General features: G+C 33.7%; 1 protein-coding gene across 3 annotated transcripts in view; it reads right to left on the bottom strand.

Annotated features, from left to right (window-relative positions):
- The window catches only part of REV3L (REV3 like, DNA directed polymerase zeta catalytic subunit), a 244,142-nt gene that overhangs the window by 27,905 nt on the left and 191,333 nt on the right, over nt 1-24,904 (bottom strand). For all 3 annotated transcript variants that reach the window (XM_074187375.1, XM_074187376.1, XM_074187377.1), the window contains exons 23-27: nt 20,725-20,969; nt 19,452-19,560; nt 16,769-16,975; nt 10,532-10,641; nt 1,580-1,694 (exon numbers count right to left, since the gene is read on the bottom strand). In XM_074187375.1, coding sequence (XP_074043476.1) covers nt 1,580-1,694; nt 10,532-10,641; nt 16,769-16,975; nt 19,452-19,560; nt 20,725-20,969 — 786 coding nt within the window. The remainder of the gene's footprint in view (nt 1-1,579; nt 1,695-10,531; nt 10,642-16,768; nt 16,976-19,451; nt 19,561-20,724; nt 20,970-24,904) is intronic.

Genomic DNA, 24,904 nt, shown 5'->3' on the forward strand with positions numbered 1-24,904 from the left:
ATGTGATTCCTCACATTATGCCCTTAGGAATCTCTTATATCTGTGTACTTCCCCTCTCTTCCTTCCTTCCCCAAAGATATTACTCACTCCTATGGCTTCAAGTATCACTTTTTGGGGATGGATAATTCTACTATCTTTAGCTTCAGATCTGGCTTTTCCTCTCATTTCCAGGTCAACGCTGACAACAGATGCTAAATACCTCTGTCTATATTTTGAAATCCAAGATGAACAAAACTGAATTCCTTAACTCCTAAAATAGCTCCTCTATCATTACTGCCCCATTTCTATTAATTATCCTAGTTTATCTGGCTCAAAGCTTGAGGATAATTTTTGATTCCTTCCTCTTCTTCTGCTGATTTTTCCTTAGAAATGTTTTTCTTCATTCATTCCTTTCTTTTTAACTGTTGCCATCACTCCAGTTCAGCTTCTTATTGCTTGATTCCTGGATCATTCTGTTTTTTTTTTTAGGTTTTTTGTAAGGCAAACAGGGTTAAGTGGCTTGTCCCAGGCCACGTGGCTAGGTAATTATTAAGTGTCTGAGACCGGATTTGAACCCAGCTACTCCTGACTCCAGGGCCGGTGCTTTATCCACTGCGCCACCTAGCCGCCCCTTCCTGGATCATTCTAACTAGCTTCCCTAGCTCCTGCCTGGTCATTTATTCCAACCCATCCTTTATCATCATGACAATCTTCCTCATGTACTGCTTTGAACACGTCATTCCCTTGATCAATAGTTCATTTTTAAGGGTTCCTCACTGACAAAAAGTAAATTCTTTGGCCTTCAAAGAATTTTTCCTTCATAATCTGGCCCCAAGCTTTCTAGTTTTATATTTCCTAGTTTTATCTCCCATTCTTCCTCCACAGAAACTAGAGCCTTTTTGGAGTATTTGCTCTTCTCCAATGGTTACTGCTTTCTTGTCTGTAGTCATAGTTTAATCTTCTTCCTGGAATACCCTTTGCCTAAGCAGTCTTTTCCCAAGCAGAGGAAGGATTGATTTTAGTCCACTGTAAATTACTGAAATCCTAGCCACCCTCATGGCCCAGTTCCCTTTCCATCTGCTTTCCCTGATTCCCCCATATCCCCTGATAACCTCAGCCTATTATGATTTGTATTTCCCTTTTCTGTTTGTACCTTCTGTTTCTCTATATCACTCACATGGCATTTAACATACACTGTTCTATAGAATGATCACTTGTAGAAGTGTCAATCTGTTCCTAGATTATATGGTCCCTGAGAGCAGGAAGTGCCACTTTTTTCTCAGTGTTGTGAAAACCTTAAGATACTATAGAAATGTGAGTTATTATTAAGTTTTGTGCTCAATAGAGTTTTTTTGGTCACATTCACATTAAGCTTTAGTTCTAAAATGTGATTTTCACTCTCAAAGCATCATTGAAATAATACTGAGAAAAACTATATATAAATTTTAAAAGGGTTTTCAAGTTTTAGAGATACATATGAATAATTTTTCAAGTTTTAGAGATACATATGAATAATCCCAAAACTTGGTCTATTAAATTAGAAATCCTCTGAACAGATGTGAACATTAGTAGTATTGCATTAGAACAGATTTCTTCTCACCTTTTCAAACTTCAGCTTTACTGGCTTAGGGTTGGTAGCGGTAACAGCTTCAGCAATCTCCTGACCAATTTTAAAAGACTGCTCCTTAGTGGCTCCTTTCAGTAGTACAAACATACTGAGGGGATTAAAATAGAATAATATAATTAGAAAATAATTGTTATGAAAAATCTTATTGAAAATGACATTTCTGGAAAACAGATCTCCTGTCCTTTTTTTCAACAACTTTTCCCATATGAACTTTTAAATTTTATCATGTCTTTCCTGCCTCTTTGTGGTATGCCATTTGGATACAGATCTATAAGACAATGAATATTTCTATTTCAGTCACACAAAGGTCAATTCAAATATCAGAGCAGAATCTGAGGAGAGTCATTAAATATAAAGTTATGGCTTTGGATATACATAGTCAAGAATCATAAAGATAACTAAGTATGAAGTATAAGATTAAGGAGAAAAGGTATGAATCTAAGGTCATAGATTAAAAAACTATTTATAGAAAATCACAATGGCTGGTTTTTGTTGATCTGCAGTCCATTAGAAACAGAAGTGAACCTTGTTCTTTCACATTTATAGTCCATGGTTTGGAACTGAGAGGGATGTGGTAAATTACATGGATAAACTCAATGATAAAACTCCAATGCAAAATTAACTGGATTGTATCAAAGAAAAATATCAAGTATTCTATTAAGGTGAGGGTAGTAGGAACAGATAGGAATAGGTGATGCTGCCTAATAGTTAAGAAATGGTTAGAAGAGATGTTAAAAAATGAGATACCAGGTTGATTTCACTTTGGAAATAGTAGTGCCTTGAGCTGAATTCTGTAAATCATCTTTTTAGCCAGAAAAAAAAAAATCACTTAAGTTTATTTCTGATGTGACAGCAATGTCGTGTTAAACCCTTAGTTGCATCAGGTTTATTTAGTCACTTAAATATTTTTAAAGTTATTTCCTCTCCCAGTATAGAGGGCTTTTCTTTCTCCCTGTTTTGTATCAGTTTTCTGATATTTCTGTTTATTTTAGTTCTATGTTTTAATTTTTTTTTAGGTTTTTGCAAGGCAATGGGGTTAAGTGACTTGCCCAAGGCCACACAGCTAGATAATTATTAAGTGTCTGAGGCTGGATTTGAACTCAGGCATTCCTGAATCCAGGGCTGGTAATCTATCCGCTGCGCAACCTAGCCGCCCCTATGTTTTGATTTTTTTTTAAACAGTTTTCATTGCTTCAACTGGTGACTAAGCTACTTGGAAAATCTTGAGAAAAAACTTTTCTCACAGAAAATTTATATCTAAATACGTGTTATTTGAATAGATTTTAAAATTTTGTATGCTCTCCCCCTTGAAAACTTTTGTTGATTATGGTCTTAAGTAAACTTTTAATAGTTAAAGCATTAATGAATGTTTTCTCTTGTGGTCTTCCAAATAATGGTATTCCTTCATTCCAGAGTTATGGCATTTTACTACATATCAATATTACTCCTTAGTGGACTCTATATCTTAGTACCCTACTGACTTCAATGAGAAATAAGGAATGTTCTTCATTTTCTTTTCTCTTTCAAATTTTCCCCTTCCTCAAATTTGATATCAGTTTCATGACTATTACTGCCTTTCACATTCTCTCAAGAATTTCCAGTATGAGAGCTTTCAGATTAAATCTGTTAATGTGGGAAACCTCTCCTCCCAATAGTGTGTCCTTCCCTGCAACAGGCTACCTATATATTCTTGAGTTTTTTCTTTCCTCTTATATAATCGGTATAATCTTGTATAATCTGTAGTTGTTCATGGTGAGGCAGTTATTCTGTGACATAGGTTATAATAATAATAACTTTGAAGGAATACAGTCATAGGAATAATGATAGTTCACTGTAAATGGTTTTAGAAATGGAGTGAAAATTGATTTTAGACTAGTCAGATACATATTTAACCTAGACCAACTTCTGAAAGCTTGCAAAAAATCTGGAAATTATTCAATTTAATTACATTTTTAACTCAAATATAGTTACTTTAGGAATCACAATCTGAATTCTGTCTAGCACAAGAAAATTAGTGACTCTTCTCTTAGTTATCTTTAAGTTACTGTAGACTAATCTGTATATATGCAATGTGGTTAATGACTAGAATCACTAGTCTCATTAAAGATCTCCCTCTTTGGTAGCATTTAATTATAATATTCAAAATGATCCTGGATGAAGAAAATTATGATTTCATACAGTGTCTCTTGAAAATTAAGATGGCATTGTTGGTGGAGCTGTGAACTCATCCAACCTTTCTGGAGAGCAATTTGGAATTACGCCCAAAGGGCAATAAAAGTGTGCATACCCTTTGATCCAGCAATACCACTACTGAGTCTATATACCCTGAAGAGATCATGAAAAAGGGTAAAAACATCACTTGTACAAAAATGTTCATAGCAGTCCTGTTTGTGGTGGCAAAGAATTGGAAATTGAGTGAATGTCCATCAACTGGAGAACGGCTGAACAAATTGTGGTATATGTATGCTATGGAACATACTGTTCTATTAGAAACCAGGAGGGATAGGAATTCAGAGAAGCCTGGAAGGATTTGCATGAAGTGATGCTGAGTTAGATGAACAGAACCAGAAGAACATTGTAAACCCTAACAGCAACACAAGAGTGGATGGTCAACTTTAAAGGATTTGCTCATTTCATCAGTGCAATAATCAGGGACAATTTTAGGGTATCTGCGATGGCGAATATTATCTGTATCCAGAGAAAGAATTGTGGAGTTTAAACAAAGCCCAAAGACCATTACCTTTAATTTAAAAAAAAATTATTTTCTGTATTATGTAATTTTGCTATCTCTTATATTTTATTTTTTCCTTAAGGATATGATTTTTCTCTCAGCACATTCAATTTTGACCAATGTATAGCATGAAAACAATGTAAAGACTATCAGACTTTCTTCTATGGGGGTGAGGGGAGGGAAGCAAGATTGGGGGGAAATTGTAAAATTCAAAAAGAAAATTAATATGGCAATGAATTATGTGTGATAAGGACCAGTTTAATTTGTCACCTTTTCAAATGCATCAAAATTCTACCACATAAGAGGACAAAAATATTATAATTCAGTTGAATCTTTAAAAAACAAAGGGCATTTAAAATACTATGTTTTATATTTCCAGTTCAAAATAATAATATTTGTATTAGTTACTGTTATTGGAAACTCTGAAAATTTAAAATGGGTTTAGATTTTTAGAGGAAGCATGAAATCATGTGCATCTTGAACTTTTATGGACCTATTTCCTGTAGCTCTTGATTAGCACAAAGTTATACACTAGTTTCTTTTTAAAGGCCATAAAATGATATAGTATAAAACCAGCAGTGGGAGAAGGTGGTTACAGTGACATATGTATTATTAACAGTTTCTGGGAGAATAATTTTCAAGAATAAATTGTGTTTAATGAAAACAAGATAGGCATATGGTATAACTAAACTTGGAATGATTTCTGGTGGGTTATTAGTAAGTACAAGATCCTTGTGATATAATTCTTAGAATAATTATTTGCACATATTCTTTGCTCTGAATCTCAAATTCCACTGACCAAAGATTGAGGAACCTGCATCAACAGGTAAAATTTTAAGGAAGAAAAAACCTAATAGATGCATAAATCATATCTAAACCCACTTCAAATACTTTTTTTTTTTTAGGACTTTTTCAAGGCAAATGGGGTTAAGTGGCTTGCCCAAGGCCACACAGCTAGGTAATTATTAAGTGTCTGAGGCCGGATTTGAACCCAGGTACTCCTGACTCCAGGGCCCGTGCTTTATCCACTACACCACCTAGCTGCCCCCCTAAATACTTTTAATAAAGTGATGAGCAGTCCTTTAAAAGTTCATATATGAGGGGCGGCTAGGTGGTACCTACTGTTGTTCCTGCTACCACTTTGTGCTATCACACATGAAAATGAATCCATTAGTTGATTTTTTAGTACTAAGCTATTCATCCAGTCAGTATGAATTTATTTTGTTCTAAATATACTTTTTTTTCCTGTATCTCCTGTGACCAAGAACCTATGTTAGTGGTTATGGAACCGAATAAAGTTAACTGACTTAGGAGAAAATTGGAAAATGTTATTTAACTTCCTTTAACCTGTTACTGATATCTGCTCTTGTACATAAGCCTTTTCTTTACCTTTTATTGCCTTTTTGGCTCAAGACAATTGCTTTTCCACTGTAAATATTAAAAGAGGTAGAAACTGTCTGAAGTTCTAGGATGTCTTATGACTGTCATAACAATAGTGATGAACACAGGACATATATATTTTTAATTGCAATTACAAAGTAATTATAACAAAATATAACAAATTTCAAAGGACTGTTAGAATTTTTATGCAGTACTTGAAAAGTTATGGTGTTGAATACATGTCTCAGAATATGGTAAGACTGTGAGAAGGAGAAAGTTGTTTAGATATAAGTAGAAAGCTAGATACTATAGAGAAGGGGTATGGTGTAGGAAGACGAGAAATATTAGAAAAGCCCAATATTTACAGAAGAAAAAAAAGTAAAGTAAAAAGAAGCTAATGATAAGAACATAATCTCATAATCCATATATAAGTGTATAAAGTATTAATAAGCAAGGCAAAATAGAGCATAATTTGACTGGGACTTGATGGATTCCATGACTGGAATACAGTTACAAAGATATCTAATCTCAAGGAAACAGAATAGGTGAAAGAGGAATGGGAAAGTAGACTAGAACTGTATATTGATATATATTAATGTAAGTAATCCCAGGAACCAAAGGGAAAAAGTATGGTAGAAAACATTTAAGTGACATTCAACTTAAGGAGAAACTGAATTGATAGTTTTCTAAAAATTCTGCAGACCAGCTGAACAGAAAGAAGAGTTTGGGAAATTTTTTTTTTTTTGGCATAGGGGGAAGTTAGTGGTAAATGGGTTGTACAGTGGAGAGTACTAAGCCTGGAGTCAGGAAGCCCTGAGTTCAAACTGAACACTTACTGTATGATACTGTGTTAGCCTCTGTCTGCCTCAGTCTGCCTCAGTTTCATCAAATAAAATGAGGATTAAAATTACACCCACTTCTCAGGGTTGTTGGGGGGATTAAATGAGATAAAATTTGTTAAGTAATTTTCAGTGTGGGGCACATAGCAGGTGCAGAATAGTTGTTCCTGCCCTATAAAATGATGAAATACATCAGTTATCTTTCAATTGTGGACCCCATTCTGACTAATAAGTATATATATATTGGTTATTGGGGTAGAAATATTGAGAAGTGGGGTAGAAAATTATTGCTTCATTTTAGAATTTGTAACAAGAAAGGAAAAGTTAGGTTGATTTGGGAAAGCAAATTTCTAGAGAATAAAGGGTTAAGTAAGATCTGATCACTTAAAATTTTTAATTCCAAGAATGAAATTCTGAAGATAGAAAAAACAACTTGAGTAAGACTAAAAGGAGATATATCTAAAAAAAATCTAATGTGAATGCAATGGAAACACATTAACCATATTATATTTTAAAAGACATACTAAAGAGCAAAGCAAGGGTAGCTAGGTGGTCCAGTGGATGGAGTACCAGCTCTGGAGTCAGGAGGACTTGAGTTCAAATGTGACCTCAGATACTTAATATTTAGCTGTGTGACCTTGGAGTCATTTAACCTCATTGCTTTGCAAAAATAAAAAAAAGATAAAAACAAGTGGTTTGTATAGGATAAAGAGGAAAATGATATGGTATGCTAAAAAAAAATGATACGCATACTAAGTACTGCAAAAAAAAAAAATTTTTTTTTTTGAGTATCAGTGATGGTGGTAGGAGTTGAATGGGATAATGATATGGGGAAATGAGGCACAGCTGTTTAACTTTTATTTTGCTTCTATTTTCTCTGCCAAGGACAATGATTGTTGAATTAGAAGGGACAGAATAAAAATAGCCAACAGGATACCCCACAAAGGACATAGTAAGAAAACACTTAGCTAGCCTCAATAAGTTGAAATTACAAGTCCAAAATAAACCATACCTATCAAAGTAGTGAAAGATCACTGTGACTGACAACTGATCATTAGTGCTCTCTGAGAGTGTAGGATAGAAAAGATATTGGAAAAGACTGGAAAAGAAAAATATTTTCCTGATTTACAAAAAAAAGTAAATATAGTTTGCAAATTATATACCAGTGATTTTGACTTCAAATTCTGGCAAAATCTATTATTATAAAAGGAAGCCTAGTGAATACCTAGAAATGGAAGTACTTATTATAAAGAGCCAACATAGTTTCAACAAAAGCAGGTTAAATCAAACTAACGTCATATTCTTTTTTGTTAGAATTTCTAAATCTGGCAAATATGGACAATATTCTAGATAAAAGTTTACCTAAATTATTTTACAAAAATATTAGATAAAGCTCCCCAGTTATTTCTGGGAAAAAAATGGAGAAATGTGGGCTAAACCATCAATATCAAATATACAGCCCTAAACAGATTAAAATATAATTGGGAAATATTTAATGAAATACACAAAATACAATGGAACATAGATGATATTAAAACTCTGGTTTTCCAAGTTAACATATAGCATATTTCCAATTTGAATTTGGGCTAAAAAAAATTTGGTCTAATGAGTTAAATAATAGGTGATTTTGAAACTTGATTGATGGTCAGATCCAAAAAATACTCAGTAATAGTTTTATAGCAACTTGAATGAAGTCCATGGGGAGTAGTCTAGGGATATGTGTTTAGTCTTGTTCTATTTAACTTTTTTAATCAATGACTATGATAAAAGAAAATGATATTATAGACTCTGAGCTGAAAGAAATTTTGGGATTCCAGCCCAAATTCTTTCAGTTTTCAGAATTGGAAATTGAGGTTCAGATAGTCTATAAATGACTTGCTCAAGATCACAGGTAAATAAATGTCACAAATCAGTTCCAAACACAAGGTACTGATTCCAAACACAGTGTTCTTGTTAGTGCACTCTGCTGTCATGCCCCTCCACTCCACAAATGACAGAATTATGGGAGAGAGTTACTGAGTGCCTTAAGAGTCAAAATGCAAAAATACTTTCACAGGCCAGAGTGTTGAGCCAAACTGAATAAGATGAAATTGAATAGAGATGAATGTAAAACTGGGGTTCTTAATTTTTTAGTGTCCTGGGCCTGTTAGGCAGTCTGGTGAGGCCTACGGATATCTCTGAATAATGTTTTTGAATGAATAAAATATAATACATGGGATTACAAAGGAAACCAATTTTATGGAAATATAGTTCTCAAAATATTAAAAAAAAATCAAGCTTATGGATCTACTGAAATCTATCCATAGATTCTCAAAGAGGCTAAGAACCTCTGATATTATCGAGACAAAACAAACAAAAAACAAAAAGAAAAAACTAATAAAACGTAAATAGTAAAAACCAGAAGCATAGGGCCTCAGAGGGGCAAAAAATAAGTCAGCCCCCCTATGACACCCCACGAGCCCTTGTCAGTTCACTTCTGGGATGCTGTCCTTAAATTTGGGCACCACATGTGTGAAATGATACTGACAAGTTGAAGGAGGAAAAGAAAAAGGTAAGCAGAATGATAAAAGGCCTTAATCCCAAACCATACAAGGATAGTATGAAGGAACAAGAGATATTCAACCTGGAGAAGAGAAGATATGGTGAAAAGCATTAAGTCTTGTTCTATTAGGATTATTCAACATTTGAAGTTATCTGAAAATGAAATAAGCTGCCTCCTTTACCAGTAGGTCTTTCAAAAGTTTAGATCAGAAGTATAAAGCATAAGGGCTCACTGGGTTGGCCTGCCTGAATCAGATATAATTGAGAAATATTTAACAAAATAAAAATACAATAAAAATATTTCTTGAGGAATTTGTGTGTGTGGAGATGGCTATGTCCCATTGTATATCTGAACTGAGAGTGACTTTTGTGTTCCTTCTGCTGGGTGGGGTTTGCAAAAATTCCTATTTTCTGCACTGCTGGAAATTCTAAAAAGTGATTTTCTAACGAGCAGAATGTCAATTACTTTTGGACCAGTTTCATTTTTGTGTATTCCTAATACCTAACACCAGTGGTGTACATAGTAGGTAGGTGCTTAGTAAATATTTATTGAATATCTATCTATCTATCTATCTATCTATCTATCTATCTATCTATCTATCTATCTATCTATCTCTATATATATCTGTCTTAGAAATAGCAAAAAAATAGGGGAATTATTCACATTATAAACTGATTCTTTTTTGTAGGTATTTCATATTTACAGGGTTTTGGATGAGACAGATTCAGAGGAAGATTGTTAGGTAATATTTACAGAACAGTTGGAGAGGTTTTCCTGAACCTGAAGAGGAACAAGTATCTGTTCCTATGCAAAGTGTATGAGTGATCCCATCAGACTTCCTCTTGGTTTCAGAAAATTTCTAAGTCTAAAGGCTATATACAACACCATTAAAATGGTAACTGATTATTGTAAAACTATTACCATTGCTGAAAAAACAATCCAAAGCACATGCCTTGTTAAATGAAGGTCAGAAGCATTGAAAGGAAGTATATTACTTCTGTGGTAGCTATATTTGCAAAATGATTCTGTTTATTTTGGATTATAAAAAACAACATAAAGAGTGTGACCATTATATGAATAAACATGGTATATATAAGGATTTATGATTTTTCTAGCTGATTTATTTTATTTTCACATTACCCTGAAATTGGCATAAAAATAAATAGGCAGAGAGGGTTCTTTGGTATCACTTACTCAGTCTAAAATTTTCAGTGAAATATTAGTGGACTGTTTTGCAGGTTAACTTCATGCCCTACTAGTTCTATTTTCCAAATGATAAAATGAACCCTGTCAAATTACAAAAGGGACCAATTCCTATTACAGGATTATAGTGCTAGAAGGGACATTGATAGGTCCCTCTTTTCAGAAAGACCTACCTTAAATCATTTCAAACAGATGAGTACTTTAAGAGACTTATTTTAACAAATCATTACCTGTCAGTATCACCATATACAACTCTTGCTCCCCATTTCTTCGTATCATTCACCAGTTTTATAGCTCGTTCCAAGGTTTCTCTAGCTTTGTGAATAATACTATCACCAAGCTGAAAGTACAAATATATTGGGATAATCTGTTAAAATATAAATATATTTAAAATAAGTTAAAATATAAGTGTATTTCAGATAAGTCATTGGTATTTTGAGTAAAAGCCAAATCTAAGTGCTTTAAAAAAGTTGAGACATGAAACCAAATAACTGTCCTCATTCAGCATAAATTAGATAAAAAAGAGAGAAAAGTACACATTATTGATGTCATCAATGAATAAAAATTTTATTTTACAAGCAACAAGGATATCCAACATTCATAAATTTTACTGCACTTGCTACCTATTGTTTCTAAAGTCTATTATATATGCATAGTCTTTCCTGTACCTCTGTGATATAACATCCATTTTCAGACAAGAAATCTTATCACTATTTCAATCTATCATTGTGCTAGCTACTATATAAAATGCCCTCTTTTGCTGCTGTTCAGTTGATTCAGTTATTTCCAATTCTTGGCAAAGATACTGGAGTGCTTGTCATTTCCTTCTCCAGTTCATTTTTATAGATGAGGAAACTGAGACAAACATGGTAAACTCACATGCCCAGGGTCTCACAGCTATTAATTGTTTGGGACCAGATTTGAACTCAGGAAGATTAATCTTTCTGAATTTAGGCCCTGTGCCACCTAGCTACCCCCCAAAATGTCCTCTAGGAACTCAGAATCTAAGACAAACAAAAAAGACGTTTCCTTTTTTAAAAGAAACAAACACTAAAATAAAATCACTAAACAAGTTTATAATTAGATAGTAAACAATTAATATCATGTACCTAATGGGTAAATAAAATTTAGGTTGAAGGACAAAGATAAATATAGTCTGAAAGTGAAAAACCAAACATCTGTTCTCAAATCTTTTTAAAACTACTACTTTGGAATGCAAATCGTCACCCAACAAAAGTCTAAGATTTAGCAAGCTGAAAAAAAAAATGGGAAAAAAAATCAGTTTTCAAAGACTATTTTAATTCAATTATAACCAATGGTCAGTTCAATCAATCAACAAATAATTAATGAATTTCTGGGTACAGAGTACTGAACTAAGTGCTCTGGGCAGATATACAAAAGAAACAAGACACACTCTCTGTTCTTAGTTTTGTTTTTTTTTTTAGGTTTTTGCTAGGCAAATGGGGTTAAGTGGCTTGCCCAAGGCCACACAGCTAGGTAATTATTAAATGTCTGAGACCAGATTTGAACCCAGGTACTCCTGACTCCAGGGGCCGGTGCTTTATCCACTGAACCACCTAGCCACCCCATACTCTCTGTTCTTGAAGTGATAACAATCTTTTGAGATGATGAAGCAAGCATAAGAATTGCTTACCATAAAGATAGCATATCAGCAAAGTACAAAAGAACAAATAAAACCCTCAACTAATTTTAATGCTTAGGAAACAGAGTGATTTTAAAAAAATCCTCACTTGTAAACAGAAACTCCTTTTTTGGTCCTTTGTTGATAAAAATCTAACTATAAATTACTAATCTGCCTTCATGAGTTATGAAGCATTTATGTAATGAAAATCTGAATTAGCAGTATGGACATATGGCTAGAGGAATGGCCTTAAAGTAAGGAAAACTTGAACTTATTTAAATCTTACTCCTGACAAATTAGCATGGACAGGCCACTTGACTTCTCAGTATCTCACTCATCACTTTCTGAGAATGTTATACATAAACTGATAATCTGCATAAGTGGAGCTATTCCAAATGAGAATTTCTCACACTTGACAGAATCATAGCTCTTCACCCCCTTTCGAAAAACAAACAAACAACACAAAATGCAAAGCATCTTGTAGTACAACAGGAGATGGAGTAGCTGCTATTACTACAATGCTGCTGATACAGAAGTCCTAAGAAATTGCCTAAAATCCAAATTGTACTGATAGCTCTTAGAAATATGTATATGTATACAGAAACACATTCTAACTATAATTTTATATAAAACAGTGTATGTGTAAAATGGAATAAGAAATTAATCTCTTTTGTTAAAGTTTTTGTATTAAGTCTTTGCAGTTTCATGCATATTTTGGTTGTGCAATACTCACTGCACACTTGGAAAAGTTTAATAAACATTTTTGTGTCCATGTGTATAAATTGGTCACAGGAACAATTAATGTCCTATGTGCTTAGTACATACAAAGACCTAGGGAAAGTCCAATGAATGAAAATCCATTAATAGTCCTAAAAAGAAAAGTCAGAAAAATTTACCTTTTTTTTTACTTTATTTTTTCCACTACTTTTAATGAAACCTAAGTTCATGGGATGACACCTAGCAATTAACACATACCAGTTATCTGAGGAATAATATTATCAAGTATAAATAAGCATGAAGACAATAGTAAAATAAAGTAGAGTCAATTAAAATTCTGTATCTGTGCTGATGAAACTTTTACATGCAGCCATATTGAACTAATGCTAAAATTCCACATTTGTAACATTCAGTATAAAGAGGAATTTAAAAATTTCATGGAAAATATAAGTGCCTTATATAATCTTTATCATTTAGGCATCACCAGTCTCTCAATTCCTCAGGCTCACAGTCCATATGTCCCCTTGACTCCATTCCAATCTCTGGCCAAAGTCTGTGGATTTCACGTTTGAAACATCTCTTGAATATCCCCCCCTTCTGACATGCCAAGCTTCTGGAGTGGGCCTTCATCACTTCTGCCTGGACCCTGGCAACAGCTGCTGGTGGGTCAGCCTGACTCAAGTCTCTCTCTCTCTCTCTCCACTCTAATTCATCCTTCATTCAGTCACTAAAATGAGTTTCCAAAGGGCAGGTTCAATCACATCACCCTCCTACTCAATCTACTCCAGAGGCTCCCTATCACCTCCAGGATTAAATCCTTTGGCCTTCAAAGTCTTTTCTAACCATCCTAGCTCCTGTCTTCCCTGTCTTCTTACACTTTAGTCTCTACCATGTACTTTTTCACTGATACTGGCCTCCTGGCTATCCATGAATGAGATACTTTATCCTTCAGATCTGGGCATTTTGGCTGTTTTCTAAGCTTGAAATGATCTCTCTCCTCGTCTTTGTCATTGATTCCACTGCCTTTCTTTATATCCCAACTAAATGCCTTTTTTCAAGCTTTCTTAAATTCTAGTGCCTTTCCCTCTCTTAATCACTTCCCACTTATCTTGGAGATAACTTGTCTGTTTTCTTATTGTCTCCTAATTAGATGATGAGTTCCTTGAGGGAAAAGGCTATCTTTTACTTCTTTTTGTATCACTAGCACTTAGCAAAGTGTCTGGTCACAGAGTGGGTACTTCATAAATGTTTACTCACTGACTAGTGTGGGGACAGCCTCTGTGAGCACACTTCATCAAGTGCCTGGTCACTCTAACAGCCACATAGCCTTAAGGGCTTTTGCTTCACTTGCTTAGGTGGAAAGGGAATATTGATCAAGTGTCTGGCACTGTGTGGAATGGCTAGTGAACCTATTTTCAAAAAAGTTTTCAAATAGAAAAATTCCTTACTCCTTATCCAGGCTTTATTTTGAAGGAAAATGGGGGTTAGTGGACTAGAGAGTGTAGGTATAAAGGCTACTTTGAGGAAAATTTGTTCTCTTCAATTCTAATCTTATCCATCTCTTGTATCATTGGATGAACTATCCTAATTGCTTTGCATTTAAAAAAAAATCTAAAATAAATAAATCCCCCTCTTTAACCTTATGTTTCACTTCTACTCTTGCTCTACTTTTCTGTTCTTATAGTATGTATCAAGTTCTAGGACTCCTTTGTCCCAAAGTGGGGGCCAGATAGGTGATGGGCTGGGATTCTTGACTTTCAGTCCCATGCTATGTTAGCCCATTTGCCCTTTGTATGGAATGAGACAAGTACGTGATCTATCAGATAAATATAAAAAAAAGAAAGCTTCATTAACTGATTTTAGTGCTAATGACTCAATGTCAATATACTTGTAACTTGAAACACCCCAACTGTTTCACTTATACATAAAAATCAGAGTTCATTCTCATAGCATAATCTGATCTAAAGAGTTAATGTTTATAAAACAGTGGATTGATCGGATTAAAGGTTAATAGATGAAATCAGCAATAAATAAGCATTATGCTTATGTAAGTACCTTTCTTCTAAGGGCTCAAGGCACAAGCTATTAAGTTTGACTAAATATAAAGTTTCGAACTTTATGCCTCTCTTCACACAGAATACTTGGAAGCATGAACTTTTCTTGTTATTCTCAATGACTTAATCTTATCTGTAATTATTTTTAATTGCCTTGCTATTTAGAATCAGATAAATATTCCCACAGGATAGTTCTATTAAGAGAAAAAAATTGTCAGAAAAAAGTGTAAAATTTAATTATATAGCACAATGAATATAACATGCAGGAACTTTTGAAAGCAATATATTCAAGGATGTACCTTCATTCAAACCAGAATCTCTCCAAACCAATTTGTATTTACATTCAAATCTAGGAAAGTTGTAGGACACCTGATTATGTTTGAAAATATTATTCACTAAGGAACCTTGGTGATTAAGCAGTTCAATTCTTAAGATAAAATGACTTGTGTAAAGGTTATAAGACTGGCTGAGTACTAGTACAACTAAAAATGTCCTGTTGTTTTTTTCACAAAGTGCAAAAGGGAATTTTCAAAAAGATCATGTTCCCTGGCATTCCGTGATAATTTCTACTATTATAGGTAAAGATAATGCTGAAAATGAGAAATAAGTGATAGGAGTTGGTTGTTTCTATAGAAGGCATTTTAATATCAGAAGTATCTCACAAAAGAATATAATTATACAAATTTAGCATACTGAAAAAAATGTACAAAGAAATACAAGATTTATATTATTAGTGTTGGAACCTATGCTACATATGCATCCTGGCACAATGTTAGTACTTAATGAGCAATAACTTTAATGATTATGACAGGGCTTCACATTAAAAAATGATACTGTACCTTAGAAATATACTAATCGAAAACACAATAATGAGGCTTTGATGACAAGTAAATTAAGGAGAATATTAATTTTCCTGTTCCAGTTCTAACAATCATTAAGTCTGAGATGTGGGAAAAGTTGCTTTATTATATTCTACAATAATAGAACATATCTTCCACACTGTTCTTTTTCTTTTCTTTTAGGTTTTTTGGCAAGGCAATGGGATTAAATGGCTTGTCCAAGGCCACGCAGCTAGGTAATTATTAAGTGTTTGAGGCTGGATTTGAACTCAGGGACTCCTGACTCCATGGTGCTCTATATACTGTGCCACCTAGTCGCCCCCTCTTCCACACTTTTCAACAGAATTATTTTCTTAAAAACGCTTTCACATGTAAATCAAACTTTAAAATATAATTCTTCACATTATTTTAAGTCACACAAAGAAAACCTTTGACATTTTACCCTAAAATTTAAATTAGATTGATTTCAGAAGTTGAGAATTACTATCTTGTACAATATTTTAAATGCCATTTTCATATTGTTTTATAATAGGAATATTAAATATAGTAACAAAGAATGAAACAGAATCCTATTTGAGGATGTCATGTAAGATCATAAATTGTAATTCCATAGTTTGTAAGGATTTAGGGTTGTAGACATTTAGAACATGTACAGTAATTAAATTTTAAATCCTTTTGTAAATTTCTTTGAGATCTTAATAGAATTATTTATATAAAGTGTTCTTTGAACTAGCTACTTGATGTAGTTTACAATTTATATCTGCAAAAAGTTCATCTCTTCAAAAAGTTTACATATGGTGAGATGACATGCTAATGATGCTTGGATTTTAAAGATATGTGTCAACATAAAGTGTTAAAAAGTATTTATAGCCACTAGAAATATGCCAAGTCTGAGTATGATTCAGGAAAAAGATCAGAGTGGTAACTTTGTTGATTCTGCCACCTTGTGGCACCTGCCAGCCTGGCTCCTTGTGGGTAAACTTACTCATAGTGGTCCCAAATACACTGAAAAAAGAGGGAAAGAAGGAAGAAAAACAAGAAACTGGAAGTAGTCTAAGGTGCATTTCTGCTTCCAAAGTATGTGCATCTTTTCTTCCTCCTCCAGGGAAGAGGAACAGAAATCATGTAAACTGATAGATGCAACTGTTTCAGCCACAAAGGCTCATTTACAGATTGTTTCTTTTGAAAAGGCATCTCCATTTCTCCCTCACTTACCTCAACACATGGCATTCTCCCAGAATAGTTAGCAGATGTATAACCAAAGGTGACATTTGCTATGAGCTTGAGTCCAAGCTGTCTGGCGTTGAGCATTCGGGAAAGAGCTCTGTCCTGCTTGTACGCTTTCATCGATTGCTTCACCATGAACCTAGTCTTTAAAATTTCTTCCAGCATTCTTGGCAGTACCCCTTTCCTGACTGAAGGCTATCATAAAAGAAAAAAAATTAAATACCTTACATTACACTGGCTTAAACAATTAAATAGAGAACATAAAGTATAACAAATAGCTAATGCTCTTGAATAGGTCATATGTAGCCACAGTACAGTGGCAGCAGGACCAGTAGTGTTCAATATAAAATAATTACATTATACTTCTTTTTGAAGAGGACTTTGTCCTTAAAGGAATCTACAAGCATACATAAAATGTACTTAATAATATTATAAACAATGAAGCAGCCTCCAAGGGGGTGGAAGGTGGCTTCAAGTGGGCAATAGTTTATATATATATTTTAACAAGGGCAAGGGGTAGTTTTATTCAAAAATTCTGGGAAAACCCCCATTCTTTCATAAAGCAACATGGGAACTATACCACTTGTGCCAAACCTCAGTTTTAAGTTCTCATTCTAATGATCCCACACAGTGATCTGCATGGAACGCCATTTATCTACCTTGGAAGAATGAAGAGCTGGGTTGACTCTGCTGACATTCAAACCTGCAGTTCCAGGGACTCTAGGTATTTCAAATCTGATGCTTAGATCACTAAGCCATCCCCTCCGGCCTATATTTATTAGCAATCTGGAAGAGGGGATGAATAGTGAGGTGACAAAATTTGCTGATGCCAAAAAATCATTTGAATTAATCAAGACTAGGGAGAATTTATGAAAACTCCAAAAGGAATGAAAAACACAAAACAATATTAATGGTGAAGATGAGATTTAAGAGATACGTGCAAAGTAATGCATGTTAGTTTTAACCATTCAAACTAAAGGCACAGGAAGATGGTTCCAGAATTACAAAATTGTTCATTTTTCACTTTTAAATAAAAAAAGTCTACATTGGGTAAAATAACAGGTTCAAGTTTTCAAAAATACTGTTAGAAAAGAGGCAATACGTGAGATTCTTAGAAAGGCTACATAAAACAAAACTCTAGGAGAGATTTTTAAAGGAATCCACTTCTTGCTTATAAGTAGATCACATTTAAACCAATTCAGGCAATTCTCTCCTTGATAGTCCATAGCAGGGCTGTCCAACCTTATTTTTAAAACTTTTCATTGAAACAATAGACAATATATTTTGATTTGCCATTTTAGTGAGAGCTCTGTTTTGTTTACTAAAGCATTTAGTAAACCCACGGGGGACTGCATAAAATCCCACTGTGGGCCTTGGGCCACATTTTGGACAGCCCTGGTCTACAGGAAAGAATACACCATGTTTTTTTTTTTTTTGGTATATACTACAAGTTAACATACTTTATTAGTTTTACTGTAAAAAATGTCAGTAAGGGATTTCTTACTACCTAAGAATTCCTGATGCTTAACCTAAATCACTAAGTTTAGGATGCTCTCACTTCATTGTTTCACTGAATGAAGCTCCCTTCTGGGCCTGGCTCACCTATAATAAGCTCACATGGTCTTGGAAGCTGAGGCCAAACCAGCTTCTAAGGCCTCTTTGAGGTCTCACATTCCTCAATTATACCTGTGCATTGCACCAATTAGGCACCTGATGTTTTTTTAATTGTACTGAATTGGAGGGAGGTAGGCCAGATTAGTTTTATTTTTTTTTTGCAAGGCAATGGGGTTGAGTGGCTTGCCCAAGGTCACGCAGCTAAGTATGTATTAAGTGTCTGAAGTTACATTTGAACTCAGGACTGGGGCTCTATCTTCTACACCACCTAGATGCTCCAGGTCAGATTATTTCAAAGGTTCTAACCCAGTTTTAAAACCAACAACCTTATGACTCAATAAATAGGGAACAAGTGGAATTAAGTAAAGTAGAATAAATTTTAGGGGTAGTGGTCTCAAGTCTCTTAATCATTTGCTTTGCTGTTATCTGAAGGGCCACACAAAGGAGATTCAGGATTTTATGAATAAACTGCATTTCTCAATTCTATCTCACTCTATTTACTCTATCTCTAATTCTGCATTTCTTTATGAGTAAAGATTTCTATTCCAAGAGTGATTTGTATTTTAAATCTATAACAAATAAACTAAATAATTCCAAGATAATTTTTAATTTAAATTATCAGAGTAAAGAAGTGGTAGAGTAGACATTAAATAATCTTATGTGCACCTTTTATAATTCATCAAGTACCCCTCTGTATGTATATAAATATAATGGATTCCAGTAAAGGGAAATAAAACATAAATTTAGAGTTGAATCCACAAATTATTACTTTCATCGGAAGAAACAAATTTATCTTTCAAAAAATCTATTATTTACACATGCAGAATTTAGTGTTACAGTATAGAAAAAAAAGAGCCTTTTTTTAGGTGGCCATTTTAAAGTTACTGCCCTGTTTAGGGGAGTCTTAGATCTCTGACTTGTCTTGGTCCTTTGCTGAGACACAACTCTCAGGTCAAATCTATTGTTTGTTTTTTCATATAAATTCAGCAATATCTGTACATTAGCTGTACATCAATTTAGTTTTGGAAAAGATTTATTATTTACATGCCAAAATTACCTTGACGAAAGCTACTCCATTTGGTGACACTGTGATATCATGCCTAATCTGGTAAAGTAAATCTGGAGGCACTCTTAGAGATGTACAGCCAAATTTAAATTCATCAAACCTGGAAAAAAATCAAAACATAAAACAAGTGGACTCATATCACAATTATAATTGAGAATTTAAAGGTTCTATTATTAATCCTACTGGAAATATTTTTCAACCATCTTGAAATACTAATGCATTTTAACAATTAGTGTATATATCAAAAGCCCTCTAATAACAAGTGTTTCAAATATCTAAAACTTTATTAATTGAAACATTTCTCATGATGCACATGTAGGAATAATGGGCAAAATCTACACTGAAGTTCATTTATTTGAAATGTTCAAATTCAACTCAATATAAGATTGTGTTTTCTTCATAAATCATTATTTTTAAAACTTATTTTATATAGAGAATATGAAATACACACTGTACCTTTCCATATTAAATACAAAAAAATTATATACAACTTCTTAAATACCTTATTCTAGAGGTTTCAAATAAGCTAAAAAAACCATTACTACTCCCACAGATGCTTCTTTTAAGGGATAAAGACAATTATATACAAAACAATAACTAAAATTCATAACTGTATAGAAAGAGATAATACTGCTTGATAAAGAAAATATTGATGGATATTCTGAATTGTACAATTTGTTCAGATTACATATTTTATTTTAGATGAATTAAAAGAACTAACCTATTGTAGATATATTTTTCTAAATCTTAGAAAATGGCTGATTAAAATAAAATCTAAGATTACAACATCAAAGTTCTCAAAGTTTTCTATTATAGTTTGATTTAGTCTTACAAAGGAAATAAATGCTAATTATCAAAAACACCGTCTATCCATGGTGATAGCTTCCTTCAGCTTCCTGAGAGATAGCAGTCCTGGTAGCCAAAGTGACCATGAAGTAGTGATGTCAAATGTTGGACATTTTTATTTTAGTCCAAGCTGTGACTACATGAGTTGGGAATTTCCTCTACACATGCAGAATGATTAGTCATTAGTCTTTGAAAGATTAAGTGATTTGTTCTTAGTAATAAGAGTAATATGTGTCAAAGGTAAGATTTGAACTGAAATCTTCAGGTGAGAATATAGATAAAACAAATGGATTAGACTTTTTATAATCTGCTAATTTTATACATAAACAACAGTCATAGCTTCAAATATGAGAAATGCTCAGTGGAAGTCTATCAAATTTTAGATACACAGATTACATTTTAAGCTCGGGAAACTTACTTTCCTAAATTTTCCACATGTCCAAGACAGGTGGAAAAACAGTAGTTATATGCAATTACAATGGAAGGATATAAGGACTGGAAATCCAATACAAGAACGGAGTTGCTGTAGAAACGAGATTCAGGCTCCATTATTAGGGGAACACATTGTGGAGCTCTCATTTGAACTCTCTGCTGAACACTGGGAGTCACAGGGATATAGTTCATTGGTTTAGCAATACGCAGCATCATTGATTCCACACGATACTGTAGGAGGAAAAAGGCAATGAAACACATTTTATCACATTCTATTTTTCAAGTAAACACTACTTGCTAAATACCTACTGTGTAAATTAGTCAATCAATACATAATTATAAAATATAGACTTTGTGACATAACTCTTAACAGGGGTCACAAGTACAAAGAATGAAATAATTCCTATTCACAAGAAACTTGCAACTGAAAGGAGACAATAAGTACATATAAAAATACACAAAGCATAAATAAAAAAATGGAAAATACAAACATATGTAAAATAATTAAAAATAAGAGAGTGTGGAAGGGAGGACACCAAAAGTTGAGGATTTAGGAAAGGTTTGATGTGAAAGGTGTCTTAAGAAGACAGACACTTGGTGATGGAAGTAAGGAGGGAGTGCCTTACAGATACAGGTACAATGTTGTGAGGGAGGAATGAAAGAATGCAAGTTTGGCTGAATTGCAGAGTGAAGCAGTAATGTTCAGTAAGACAAAATTTGGGCATTAGATAGTAAAGGACTTTAAAAGCTAAACAGAAGAGCTGCTTCCTAGAGGCAACAGGAATATTTCAGATTAGACTGAGATTACAAGATTTTTTTTTAATGTGAATACCTTGATATTCACAAATTTGTCAACTTAAATTGTTTAGAGAGGGAGATTTTCAAAGCCCATCAATGCAAATTTACAAACTGAAAAAGCATGAGATCAGTTTGTAAGAATATTTCAAGAACCGCTGATTTTTTCCACAGGGTAGTATTTAATCTGACTGAAGTTGTGCTATCAATAGGCAGATGTAGAAAATGTTTTGATAATTTTCGATATTCAATATAGAGCTGGTTAGGGAACTATTACAGTAATCTTTGAGAAATCAAGGAAAATAAAGAGACGTTCCAGAAGCCTAGAGATGGCCAAATGTTCTCTTGTTTTTCAAAGAAGGTGAAAAATAGTTGATTTTTAAGATACCATGAGTTGGTAAAATTAGTGCTGATAACCAGTAGAATTATATTAAACAGATGGCTTAATAATGGAAAATAAAGAATTGATCATTTGAAGTTAATATGAATGTTAAAGAAATGAAAGAAAAGGGAAAAAGATCCATGTGGACAAAATTATTTATAGTAGTTTATGGAAGCAAAGAACTGAAAATTGAGGGGATGTCCATCATTTGGAGAATGGTTGGATAAGTTTTGATGTGATGGAACATTGTGTAATAAGAAATGATAAGTAGGATGGTTTCAGAAAAACCTGGTAAGACTTATATGAACTCATGCTACTTGAAGTGAGCTGAACAAGAACACTGTATACAGTAATAGTAAGATTATATCCATTGTGAAAGACTTAACTACTCTGATTAAGGCAATGATCCAAGATAATTCCAAAGTATGCATGATGAAAAATGCTATCCACCTCTAGAGAGACGACTGATGAACTCTAAATGTAGATTAAAGCATGCTTTTTTTTAAACTTTATTTTTCCTTGGGTTTTTTGTTCTGTTTCTTTTGTAACATGGCTAATATGGAAATAATTTGCATGACTTCATATATATATATATATATAATTGATATAAAATCATTTGCCTTCTCAAGGATGGGGGTAGGGATAGAGATAGAGAATTTGGAACTCAAAATTTAAAATGAATGTTAAAATTTTTTTAAAACGTAATTGAGAAATAATGAAATAATATACATATATAAATATGTATTTTGAAAAAAGAAAGCAATATATTTAGAAAATGTTCATATGTTTCATTTGACCACAAATAGCAAGCCAAAAATATGATAAAATTGCTAAAAAATCTAAGGCTACCTTAGGCTATGGTAATACAAACAAAACGTCCAGATTAGAGGAGATCTAGAAAGCCTCCAGGAAAAAATTGTGTGCTATAATGGAAAGGGTAATGGCTTTGCAGTCAAATGACCTGAATTCAAATTCACTTCTGCTATTTACTACCTATGTGACTTACTACCTATGTAAACTCTAGGCTCCAGTTTCCTCATCTGCAAAATGAAGGGGTTAGTAGATGATCTCTAGCTCTCTATCAATGATAAAGGTGCACAGGATGGTGAGAACAACTGAAGAAAATAAGAGATGTTTTATTTGGACAGAAGATTTAGGCAAGCCATTACGAACAGTATTGAAATAGGTGAAGTGTTATATTTTGGAAGAGGGAATAGGTTCAGTTTTTCATTTGAATAAAATATTTTTATACCAGAAATGTATAAATAGAAAAGAACTACTCTTCCTCCTTCCCTTCCTCCTGCCAGGTATTGAGGGGGATGTGGACAAGAGTTATACTTAATGAGAGTGTGAATGCTTTGCAATCTAACCCAACTCCTGCCCAGTTGAAAGAAAAAAACAAACCAACAAACCCATATATGAGATTTGCCTCGGTCAGGCAAAACAAATTCCTACAGTGGCCATATCTGAAAATGTGTCTCAGTCTATACCTCTCTATCAAGAGGTGGATAGTGTGTTTCATCACTAATCCTATGGAGAATTCCAATTCTATCTACCCTCCTTTCTCTTATTAGGTCTATTAGTTAAAGTATGGGATAAACTGAAACTGGGAATGTCAAGAAGTAAAAAAGCAGCCTTTCTTTGCTGTTGCCATATGGGCTCTGAGAGGTCAGAGCATCTTCAGATACATTGACTTCCACTTCTCCAGAACCACAAAAGTTGTGGCACATAACAAGAGGTCTCATCACAAGTAAAGAGATGCTGTGTATACTCTAATGGCTCAGAGGGTGAGGAAGTGGTATAGATCTGGAATCTGTCAGGTAGAGCCCTGGAAGGCTACCTTGTGGTATTAGAGAGGCATAGAGATTAGGAACTGGAAGGTTTAAAAATCAACTGGGAAACTGTGTTCTTGGCAACTGCATGGCAAATAGAGGGAGAAGACATGAAAGCAGTGTCAGATTTTCATATTTTTGGGCTCAAAGATCACTGCAGATGGTGACCGCAGACATGAAATTAAAAGCTGCTCCTTGGAAGGCAAGTTATGGGAAATTTGTACAGTATACTAAAAATAATGAGTTTTTTAAGGAGTTACAAGAATCTAATGCTGGAGAGGTGACTCTTGGTTATAATGTGAACTCCTTTGCCTTCCAAAATATTAAATTTTCAAGCCATCTAGGACATTTCACTTTAGAATCTCTTTCAGGAGATGAATTATAAATTCTTTCAATTTCTATTTTAAGGTCTGGCTCAAAACTATCAGGGAAGTTTTCCTGTTTAATTATGTGAGAGATGATGTCTATGCTCTTTTTTTTTTAAAATCATGGTTTCAGGGAGTCCAATAATTTTAGGTTTTAGTTTTTACAAGGCAGTGGGGTTAAGTGACTTGCCCAAGGTCATACGGGCAGGCAATTATTATGTGTCTGAGACTGGATTTAAAATCAGGTCCTCCTGACTCCAGGGCTGGTACTCTATCCACTGTGCCACCTAGCTGCCCCGATTCCAATAATTTTAAAGTGAGTTCTTCTGAATCTATTTTCCAGGTCAATTGTTTTTCTGATAAGATATATCACTTTTTTTCTGCTACTTTTTCATTCTTTTGATTTAAAAATTTTTTTTTAAAGGTGTTTTGAATTTATTCTTAAAAATGGACAGGACTCCATTTAAATATGTGTGTGTGTGTGTGTGTGTGTGTGTGTGTGTGTGTGTGTATGAACTGTCACTAAGCCTGAACTACAACTTTTAATTGGTTCTTGATGTTTCATGAAGTCATTGACTTCTACTTACCCAATTCTAATTTTTAAGCAATTATTTCCTTCAGTGAGTTTTTGCATTTTCTTTTCTATTTGGCCAATTCTATGTTTTAAGGCATTCTCAGTGAATTTTTATGTCTTTTCCATTTTGACTATTTCTGCTTTTTCCCTCATTGAATCCTCACTGGATTTCTGAACCTTTTTTTTTTTTTTACCCATATGAGCTAATCTGTTTTTAA

Source organism: Macrotis lagotis, chromosome 5 (genome assembly GCF_037893015.1).
Source record: "Macrotis lagotis isolate mMagLag1 chromosome 5, bilby.v1.9.chrom.fasta, whole genome shotgun sequence".
Classification (NCBI taxonomy): Eukaryota; Metazoa; Chordata; class Mammalia; order Peramelemorphia; family Peramelidae; genus Macrotis; species Macrotis lagotis.